General features: G+C 41.1%; 1 protein-coding gene across 1 annotated transcript; it reads right to left on the bottom strand.

Annotated features, from left to right (window-relative positions):
- Nucleotides 1-3,416: 3,416 nt before the first annotated feature.
- On the bottom strand, nt 3,417-4,963 carry LOC131244164 (aquaporin PIP2-7-like). Its single transcript, XM_058243812.1, has 4 exons — nt 4,623-4,963; nt 4,114-4,409; nt 3,558-3,698; nt 3,417-3,470 (listed from the first exon to the last, which is right to left on the bottom strand). The coding sequence occupies exons 1-4, from the start codon at nt 4,912-4,914 to the stop codon at nt 3,417-3,419; spliced, it is 783 nt and encodes a 260-aa protein (XP_058099795.1). The 5' UTR covers nt 4,915-4,963.
- Between the last annotated feature and the right edge of the window lie 6,510 nt (nt 4,964-11,473).

The following is an 11,473-nucleotide window of genomic DNA, read 5'->3' on the forward strand; positions in this document are numbered from 1 at the left end:
GAGAATTCTGTATTCACGGAGAAAAAGAATGCTGAGATTCAATCTCCTAATGAAACTATAAAAGAAACACAAATAGAAGAGAAAAACTCCTAGTGAACCTCGTAGGAGCCCAAGAGCAAGAGTAGAAAAGAGTCTTGATCCTGATCAAATAGACTCTCAGCGACTCTCTTTTCATCTAGTTGAGGCTGATAGACAAAAGGTGATTAGGAAAATACCTATAGGTTTAACTATAGAAGATGAACCTAAAACCTTCAGTGAAGATATGTCTTTAAGAGACCCCGCTTTTTGGAAAGAAGCTATTAAAGACGAAATGGATTCTATAATATCTAACCAAACATGGGAATTGGTAGATCTACCTCTAGGTTCTAAACCAATAGGTTGTAAGTGGGTATTTAAGAAAAAAAAATATCACACAGATGGTACAATTCAAACCTTTAAGGCAAGCTTAGTTGCTAAGGGTTTCCGACAGAAAGAAGGAATCGATTATTTTTACACTTATTCACCAGTAGCTCGAATAACATCAATTAGGATATTATTCGCCCTAGCATCCATACATCATCTTCATATCCATCAAATGGACATGAAGACAACATTCCTTAATGGTGATCTCGATGAGGAGGTTTATATGGAGCAACCAGAAGGTTTGTTTTATCAGGAAATGAAAGAAAATTGTGTAGACTTGTTAAGTCTTTGTATGGATTAAAACAAGCACCAAAATAGTGGCATGATAAATTTAATTCTAAAGTTCTGTCTTATGGTTTTGAACATAATATTGCTGATAAATGCATATATTTAAAAGTATGTAATGATTATATTGTAATCATATGCTTGTATGTAGATGATATATTAATAATCAGTAATAAAATGGAAGGTGTAACTGAAACAAAAAAGTTTCTCTCTTCAGTTTTCAAAATGAAGGATCTTGGACAAGTGAATACCATATTAGGTATCAAAGTTAAAAAACATAGTGGGGGTTTTGTATTATGTCAGTCTCATTATATTGAGAAAATAATAAACAAGTTTAATCACTTGAAAATTAAAGAGGCAAAAACCCCGTTTGATCTAAGTATCAAGTTAAAAGAAAACAGTGGAAGAGTAGTTGCACAATTAGAGTATGGTAGTGCTATAGGCAATCTTATATATGCAATGTAATGCACAAGACTGGATATAACATATGCTGTGAGTAAATTAAGCATGTTTACGAGTAATCCAAGTGTTGAACACTGGAAAGCAGTAAGTAGAGTTCTAAGTTATCTTAAAGAAACCAAAGAACTAGGGCTATTTTACTCAAAATTTCCAGTAGTATTGGAAGGATATACTAATGTAAGTTGGATATCGAGTGCAGGGGACAACAAGTCCACTACAGGGTGGATATTCACCTTAGGAGGTGCAGCTGTATCTCGGGGATCTAAGAAACAAACTTGCATAACGCACTTAACTATGGAATCTGAGTTCATAGCTTTTGCTGCTACAGGCAAAGAGGCTGAGTGGTTAAGGGATCTTCTATTAGAAATCTAATTATATGCGAAGCCTATACCTGCTATTTCACTTCATTGTAATAGTGAAGCCACTCTAGCGAAAGCCTATAGCAGTACTTATAATGGGAAGTCTAGACACATAAGTTTGCGACATGACTATATAAGGCAATTGATTCAAGATGGAATCATTGCGATCTCATATGTAAAGTCAAGTAATAACTTGGCTGATCCTTTAACTAAACCTCTAACGAGAGAGGTAGTAAGGACAACATTTAAAGGAATGGGGTTAAAACTCTTTACGTAAAGTTTCACCATTGAAAGAAACCCAATCCTAAATTAGAAAATCTCTAAATATTGGGTTTAATGGGTAACAAAAATTCACTGATAAGTGAAAAGTTTCAGCATTAAATAAATTAATAACCTCATCCAGGATGATAGTGCAGGCCGTTTTAAAAGAGGGATGAGTATTAAACTCTTAATGAAGTCCATTCAAACAGGACAAGTGTTTTAACAAAAACACTGGAAGGATTTCACCTATGTGAACGTATAAGTGGTGCCGCTTCTCATGAGAGTTAAAGTTATCTCGGGATTGTTCATGAAATAGGATAAGCATATGGCTATTAAAAGTGCTAAGTGAGATTATAAAGGAACACCTAACGCAAGAGCTATTACGTGTGTGATATTTTTGGTTATATCATATAGGAATAACTGGTTCAATGCTGCGGCAATTAGAAATTTTGTAATAACTTTAAAATACTTACACTAAGGAAAGATTCAAATCGTAAGATATCTTTCTTTATGCATAATAACTGTTATTATTCTAGTAGAGTTTTCATTATTTTAAAAAATCAGTGGGGGATTGTTAAAAATCAGTGGTTTTTAAAATAATAAAAATGAAAATTAGAAATTTTCTAAATTTTAGGATTTTCTCACCAAAACACTTTTTGAATTTTTTAAATTAAAAAGTGCAGTGTGTGTGCTTTGTCCCACATCAGAAATATGAAGAAAACTTTTGTGGTTTATATGTGGACTTATGAAGAGTATTCTTACTTGGAGTTTTTGGAGGACATGAAACACGGGTTGCGTGTTCGAGTGCATACACGCACACGCACGCTTGCGCTCGGGCTCGAGCGTGGGCGAGGGTGTGGGTAGTGAGGTTGTGTGGCTATAGTGGCGCTAGATGGCGCACTTCGCACGTGCGTATCATGTCGAAAAGTGGTCGCTCCCTCGCGACCTTACGTGAACCAGCGCGAGACGGTGCGACCTCGATGGGATCGCGGTGCGATGGGTCTAGTAAGAGCCTTAAGGGGGTGTGGATCTAAAAATCTGAAATGAGCCTAAGTTTTATAGGTGACTGAGAACGATCGGATCTTAAACCTGAAACGTCCAGTCGTTTCTAAAAATGGATAGCCACCTTAAAAGCCACAACGGTCCGAAAACAGACGGGTCAGGATGATCCAATGGTCAGATCTTCTGATTTGACGACCAAAAATATTTGAGATTAATGGACAATGGCCAAAAATGTTTTTCAAATATTTTGGACCATTGAATACCACATAGCAACGGTACTATACCTGATGCCTATATAAACTGGACCATTCTAGTCCGATTTCATCATCTCAACACAGCATCTCTCCCATCAAATCAGATACAATCCATAGCTCCATTCTAAAATACTTAGAACAACTCCACCATCTGAGTCTGCCAGAAGAAATTTGCTGCATTAAAATTGTTCTACACTGGACCTATCGTGATTGCTGCACACTGGATTCAGATATGGCTTGTCTTATCCTAAAAGCAATTCGCCTGTAACCTATCAGCAGTTGATAAGGGGGTGAATCACGCTTTAATGACAGCGTATTTTATGCGTGACTCAGTCTAGTGAAATATTTTATTTCTATTTATTTTTGTATTTTTGGTGTATGCAAACATAAATTCCTAACGGGCGGCTGCTGCCAAAGCTCCAACGAAAGGCCCAACCCAGAATATCCACTGCACACCGGAAAAAAAATACATTCTACGTGTTAAAATCATTTTATGAAAAAAAAAAAAAGGGCCTTCCTTTCTGTCTTTACTTACATGGTCATCCCAGGCCTTATCTTTGTTGTAGATGACAGCAGCTCCAAAACTCCTAGCAGGGTTGATGCCAGTTCCCGTTATCGGAATCGTCGCCAAGTGCACCATGAACATCGCAAACCCAATTGGCAGCGGTGCCAAAACCTACATCCATACAGTGCATTGTTAGTTTTAAGCAAAGTTCAAAAGCTCAAAGCTCGACTTTGACTTCATGTCCAGCTGGGTCAGGTTGAGTTTGGAGACTCAAACGAGTTTATATTTGACCCGACTAGCTCTTTAGTGAGCAGTTTAATAAAATCACAGTATGTAGCCTGGTGGTTGAATTTTCTGCCGTTTCGTTGTTTCGACCAAGCAAGTGACCCGGGTTGAGTCACTGCAAGTCACATTGCGTCAGCCTACCATGGAAGCTGATTCAATGGGTCTTGTCAATTCAAGGCGGAGTCAATCTCATCAGTGAGTTTCAGCAAAGACTTTGTCTTGAAACTCCTCCTAGTCGAGTTGACCCAGCCAAGTTTTGTGTCAATTTAGCGAGTTTAGAGCAAGAAGATGACTGACTAACCGGCACGTGAGAGTCACGGGCTTTCCTCTTCGTATCTGTAGCGGAGAAGACGGTGTAGACGAGCACAAAAGTTCCGATAATCTCAGCACCCAAGGCCGTACCCTTAGAGTAGCCAGGCGCCACCTCATTTGCCCCGCCACCCTGGGAGTTGTAGGGATGCTTCATGAAAGCCTTCACCAACCCCAGCCCACAAATTGCACCCAAGCACTGAGCCACCAAATAGAAGAATGCCCGCAGCAACGAGACCTTTCGCGCCAGGAACAGACCAAAGGTTACCGCTGGGTTGATATGACCACCTAAAATGCAATGAAAGTGTCAAGAATCATTTCTTTTGGTTAATTTAAATTAGAGTGTGGTAAGCTAGAAAACGTCCTCCTTGTTATAGTGTCCGTAGGATTAGGAAGTAGGCTAGTATGAACATAATACGTAAAAGCTCTCTCTCCTTATTACTGAAAATGAGTCGTCGGAGAAAAGGAGATTAGTTATTAAAGATTATTAAAGAAGCGAACCAGAAATGCCAGTGGTGCAGTACACTAGAATGAAAATCATGCCACCAAAGGCCCGTGCGATGCCGAGAATGCCAACAACATTACATTCGCCGGGTTGCTTCTTGTGGCCGATGACGGTGGCGATGGTGACGTAGAGGAAAAGGAGGGTGGCGATGAATTCGGCAACCAGGGCCCGGTAGAAAGACCAGAGCTTGAGCTCGCTGACGTCAATAAGTGGTGCTGGTGGTGGGTCTATGTAGTCTGTGCCATGGTGCTGGTGCTGCTCAGCTTCCTCACTCACTTCCTTCGTCATCTCTCTCTCTCTCCCCCTCTTTCTTCTTATGTGATATGTTGAGTTCCTGCAGAATGCAGGAATGGAGAGAGAGAGAGAGAGAGAGAGAGAGAGAGAGAGAGAGAGAGAATATATTATGGATAAGAGCTGCGGTTTCTCATTTAAAAATAAAAGAAGAGATGAGAATCATCAGATGAAGGGCGAGTGGTGGGTCCCATTTTACAGCGAGGCCATGTGACCGCCTGATCATCTCCTGCCTGTCATACAACCAAAACCCTACTGTCTTATCTTTCCAACGGTACATTCCCTGTCGATTTAAAACCGGACACTCTGGCAGAGTCTGATGCTCAGTACGCACGAGCAGTGAGAAATTGGAGTCGTGGCACGTGTTTAGTGCGACCGGATTAGGTACTACCCGGACGCGGATTGCGTCCTACCCCCGCCTGTCTCTGGCCCCGAACTGGCAGTTCTGTGGGCGGGCCCATTGTGATGTATCGGTTTATCCCCGCCATCCATCCCTCCTGCCGGATTACTATAAGATAAGTGGGAAATAATGAGTCAGATCCAACACTCAAGTGAATCGCACCAAATAATAAGCTTGGGTTGCATGAAATGATTGCATTAGATGCAAAAGTCACATGTGGTGTGGTCCAATTGAGCGTCGGATCCATATCATTTACGAGATTATACCTTAAAATGATCCTTAGACGAGGAATGGACGGCATACGTCACATTTGGCCCGCCTACAGAAGTGCCCGTTCGTAGCTACAGGCGGGCGGGGATTGGACGCAATCCGCATCCGTATTACCGGACGCGGATTGCGTACCGAGCAACTCAGCTAGCTAAGCGTACTGAGCAAACTCTGTGGCGTCCACCATGATTTTACATATTTTATCCACTCCGTTCATCCATTTTAACAGATATTTTGAAGGATTTAACCCAAAAACAAAGTATTTCCAAATCTCAAGTGGAGCTCACCACAGGATAGAGTGTGAATTGAAATTCTACCATTGGAAATTTTGTGGGGCCCACAAAACTTTTGGATCAATCTGATATTTGTGTTTTCCCTTTATCCATGTCTGTGTGATCTAATTAACAGGTTTGATGACAAATATATATCACTGTGGGCCCTATCAAGGTTTCAACGGTGAAACTCATTGTTCCCACTGTTTCCTGTGCTGTGGTCCATTGAGTTTTGAGAATGCTTTAATTTTTGACTCAACTTTTAAAATGAGTTGTAAAAACGGCATGGATAACCCACACATAATCACAATAGGCCCAACTGAATTTACTCCGTTAATAAAGCGTACTGAGTAACTCAGTACCCAATCCGATTTCCATATTACCTTGCCTGTTTGGAGCTCAGACAGGCGGATGCTCCGAGGGCCAGTGAGGGGCCACCATGATGTATAACTATCTATCCATTTTTCGTATCATTATATATTACTGAACCAAAAATAAGAAAGACCCAGGTCTCAAGTGACCACACCATAGGAAGCAGCGGTTTTCAGGATGTCCACCGTTGAAACCTTCCTAGGCCCCACTGTGATGTTTATTTTTTATCCAACTCCTTCGTATGGTTATATCCACGGGATGAAGTGAAAAAACAAATATTATCTTAATCTAAAACTTCCATAGTTCCTAAGAATTTTTCAACTGTGCTGTCCACGTAAGCCTCGGAGCCTCGGCCTGTCCCCGACGCGGATTTCCTGCGAAAGCCTTTCGCAGGAAGTTCCTGCGCTGGGAACCCAGGTGGGGCCCACCGTGATGATTTTGAGAAATTTTCTCCATCCATAGGTTTTGTGAGTTCATTTTAGGACATGAGATCAAGAATGAACGGTACCCAATTCCCAAGTGGGCTGAAAATGTGAGAATTGAATTTTGACAATTGAAATATTCATGCGTCACAGAAGTTTTGAATCAATCTAATATTTGTTTTTTCAGTTCATCCCAGTAGTAACGACGTTATTAACGGTATGGATGGCATGTAAACATCACTGTATAACCCAGGGAGGTTTCAACGGTAGAAATTTTCCTAACCACCTTTTTCCTTTAGTACGGCCCACTTGAATGGTGGATCCTGCACAATTTTGGTCTCATAGCCTAAAATGAGCTCACAAAACGGATGGACAGGGTGGATCCCATAGAAACATCACGATGGGCCCCACATGGTTCCCAGCGCAGGAACTTCATGCGAAAGTCTTTCGCAGGAAATCCGCGTCCGCCTGTCCCGAGCTCCGAACAGCTGTGCTGTCCACGTAAGCACCGCCGGCATGGAAGCAGATTGGCTGGTGTACCCCGTACCAGCAACCTAACTGGAAATCGGATTGCGTACTGAGTTACTGAGTACGCTTTTATCGTACTGAGTAAACTCAGTTGGGACCACTGTTAATGTATGTGGTTTATCCACACCGTCCATCCATTTTTACTGATAATTTTAGGGGTTGATACCAAAATATTAGTGAATCCAAAGCTCAAGTGGACCATTACACAGGAAGCAGTGTGGAATAATGATTTCCACCGTTGAAACCTTCCTAGGGTCCAAATTAATTTTTATTTGTCATTTAACCTGTTCATAAGATCACAAAGACATGGATGAAGAGAAACCACAAACATCAGCTTGATCCAAAACTTCTTTGGCCTCGAAAAAATTTTCAATGGTGGAGGTTCAATCAAACTGTTTCCTGTAGTGTGGTCCAGTTGAGATTTTAATTTGCTTAATTTTTGGGATCTACCCTAAAATTATCTGTTAACATGGATTAACCGAGTGGATAAAATAAATAAATAACAGTGGACCCCACACAGTTTACTCAGTACGCAATCCGCTTCCACCTAACTGATGTGTTGACGTCACCAAATTCTGGCGGTCCCATCACGATGTATGAGTTATATCTAAACCGTCCGTCCACTTGGTGAGCTAATCACAAAGATTGAGCCCAAAAATAAAATTGATACAAAAATTCAAGTACACCACACTGTAAAAAGCAATGGAAGATTGAACGCCTGCCATTAAAACCCTTTTGAGGGTCACGGAAATTTTTGATCAATATGATATAATTTTTTTTCCTCTTCATCCATGCCCGTGTGAAATTATTAACAGACTGGATGGAGAGTAAACATTACGGTGGGCCCTGTGAATGTTTAAACGGTAAGAATCATTGTCCCAACTGTATTTGTGATGTGGTCCACTTGAGCCTTGGAAATTATACAATTTTGGAATCAAGATCTAAAATGATATTTCCAAATTGATAAACGGTGTAGATATGATAAATATATCACTGCAGGGCCATGTAACTTTGATCTACTTTGAACCGTTTGTATCACTCGAAGCTCGAGGAGCGTCAGCGCTCGTCTTGGCATGACACGTACCCACGTCAGCTACGTTGCTTGAGTATAGTACACTGGCAAAAATAAATAATTTTCAAGACTCAAGTGGACCACACAACAAATAACAGTGGCAATGGCTTACCATCATGTTTACTTTCCATCCAATCTGTCCGCAAGGTCACACGGACCTGCATCAAGATAAAATAAACAAATATCATATCATATTGTTCTGTTTTTGACTCCAAACGGGTTTCAATGGTAGGCGTTTAGTCCTCTACTGTTTTTTACAGTGTGGCCCACTTGATTTTTGATCGGTCTTATTTTACAGCAAAAGTAGTACAACTAGCTCGCCAAGTGAATGGACGGTTTGGATATAACTTATACCTCATGTGGAACCCACGGAACTTTGTGACGTCAACACAGCAGATTGGTTGCTGGTGTGTGGTCCACCATCCAATCCGCCTCCTAAGTGGTGGACGGTTTTGGGCGGTAATTGAAAGGAAAATTGATGGTACTCGCCTCGAAATTTGGCCAAATTACCTCAAACGCTGTGAGGTAATTGACACTTCATATATTCCCGAAAGGGCTTTTTGACAGGTTTTGGACTTTGTTTTGGATGAAAATGTCCCTGGCCTTGGTTCAGGACTTGTACGGTCCTATAGTGATGCAGAAGTCACCCGCTGTTGCAACCCCCGAGAAACGGATGGATCGGCTACTCCCCGGGACACCGGCCAATGGTTGGTGCTCGACGCTCTATGGGCCCCACCACCACGTACGTGTTTCATCTATGTTGTCCATATATTTCTCCAAATCATTTTATGATAGGAGACTAAAAACGAGCATAATCCAATCACGGTGGGCTCTAGGAGGATTTTAATGGTGGATATTCAATAATTATAATTTTCTCACAGTGTGGTCTACCGAAGAGTTATATCTCTCATTTTTCAATTCAAGCCATAAAATGATATTTACAACTGGATGAACGGCCTGGACGAAGCATATACATCACGATGGGGCCCACAGACCATCGATCACCTGCACCACGACCTTTGGAAGGGGTAAATGTCGCACTTATGTACATTTGAAAGATCCTCTCCTTCCTCTTCTTTTGTTTTCCTATAGAAGCCAAGATCCAGGGACCAATAGCCAGAGAGCAACGTTGTTTCTCTTTGTCATTTTGCTCGTCTGAAAGCCTCTTCCACTACGAGGTTTGTATTTTATTTTGTTTCAACTGCAGGTAGGCATTTGCTAAGGTAAAGGAAGGACAGAGTCAAGAAGCCGAGGTACTTTGGTGGTTACGTGAAAGAGAGTGTAACGTAGGGCACACCTTGATCAAACCTCCACCATTGGATGGTAGACAACCACAGCATCATGTTTGTGATGGTATTTGGATCGTAGCTGCCACTTGTCATGACCACGGTTATGATGTTATATGGATCATGCTCGTCAGGGATATGGCACTGGATACAACTACAACCCAGTGTTCTTCATTACCACGATCCAACGTGTATGAGAACCACGATCCAGTGTACTTCATTACCATAAGATTATGATCCAGTGTGCTTCATTACCATAAGATTACAAAGACTGCGTCAGTTGAATTCGATTTGATAATTAAAATTGTGTATAGTGATGCAACTCAGAAGTGCGAAAGACAATGTGTCGTAATTTTAGCGGATGAGTTGCAAGTCACTGCACACGGGGAATGACCGATGTAGTGAATCTAAGAGAAATGAAGTGTACGTGCAGTCAGTTTATACAGTGCTTGAGAAGACACAAAGGGACATTTCAGCCAAAGTGAAGATTTTATTTAAGAATATGAGCCTCCAAAAACTAGAAGATCTGATGGGAGAATCAAAACGGTTTTTATTACATCCCAGCGAGAAGATAAGCCAACACCCAGATGCTGGAGATGCAAACGAATAGGTGACAACCGACCTCGATGCACATTCGCCCCTGCTGGCCGAGGAGGAGGTGGAGGCTGATGATGACTTATTGTTTTTATTGCTTGTGATAAGGTAATGTGAACTGTAATATACTTATTGACTCATGAACTTTACTGTATGTTAACCACTTTTCAATGTGGATGCTAACCACGATCCATTATGCGTTTGAACCACGACCCATATAGGAAAACGTGAACTTAACAACAGGTCGTGGTTGTCATGACAAAAGGATTTTGATTGAAATGTTATATGAGTCATGTTTTTCATTAAGGTCGTGGTTGTTAATGCCATGGACGACAACCACGATCCGTTAGAACTATGACCACAACCTATTTAAAATTACAGCCACGACCCATATCATCTACGACCAATGATTAACGCATATCATGACCCATATAACACGACAACAACAACCCACATATCATCCAGGGTCCATGTATCATGACAACCACGACCTATACAACCTCACAACCCTGACCCATTACAATAATAGTGGGGACCCATGTATCACGACAAACATGACCCAATGTGGACGATAATCAAGAGCCTTTATGCATATGAACCACGAACCCAAAGATCGGAATAGTGTACATAATATAGGTCGTGGTTTTCATGATATATGGATCATGGTTGTCATGTTAATCGGTCGTGGTTTACTCAGTGCCGTGGTTGTTAACATCGATCCGGTATGGATGATAACCACAATCCATTACAAATATGACAACCACAATGCATGTGAATCGTCAATCACGTTCCATGCAACACGATAACCACGACCCGTATAAAATGACATATAGGATCCATATTTCATGACAATCACGACCTATATAACATTACAACCACGATCCATATTCTACGATAATGTGAAATGGCCTATTCTGGCTTCCAGGCAAACGAACTCGATATATTGTAAAATGACAACAACGATCCATACAGCATGACAACCCTGATCCATAATACAAGAAATCCACAATCTATATGACATGACAACAACGATCCACATAATACGACAAAAATAATCCATAAAACATGAAAACCACGACCCATATAAGCCGATACCACGACCCATGTAACTTTGACAACCACGAACCATATATCATAATAACCGCAATCCATTTTATATGAAAACCACTAAAAAAAACAGACAGAGTCAACAACGATCCGTTGCCAAAGTGAAGGGTCATTCTTGTCATCTACGAAGGGTCGTGTTTGTCATTGTACAAGGTAGAGATGACTTTGATAAAGTTGTGACAACGAAAGCCCTCACCATATCCAGTTATAGCTCAAGTCTCTACCCCACAACTCTG

The sequence above is a fragment of the Magnolia sinica genome, chromosome 4 (assembly GCF_029962835.1).
Source record: "Magnolia sinica isolate HGM2019 chromosome 4, MsV1, whole genome shotgun sequence".
NCBI classification, from domain to species: domain Eukaryota; kingdom Viridiplantae; phylum Streptophyta; class Magnoliopsida; order Magnoliales; family Magnoliaceae; genus Magnolia; species Magnolia sinica.

Coding starts and splice junctions, on each gene's coding strand:
- LOC131244164 (XM_058243812.1), bottom strand. CDS start 4,914: ATGACGAAGGAAGTGAGTGAGGAAGCTGAGCAGCACCAGCACCATGGC. Junction 4,410..4,622: donor CTGCACCACTGGCATTTCTG/GTTCGCTTCTTT, acceptor ATTGCATTTTAG/GTGGTCATATCAACCCAGCG. Junction 3,471..3,557: donor ATAAGGCCTGGGATGACCAT/GTAAGTAAAGAC, acceptor TCCGGTGTGCAG/TGGATATTCTGGGTTGGGCC.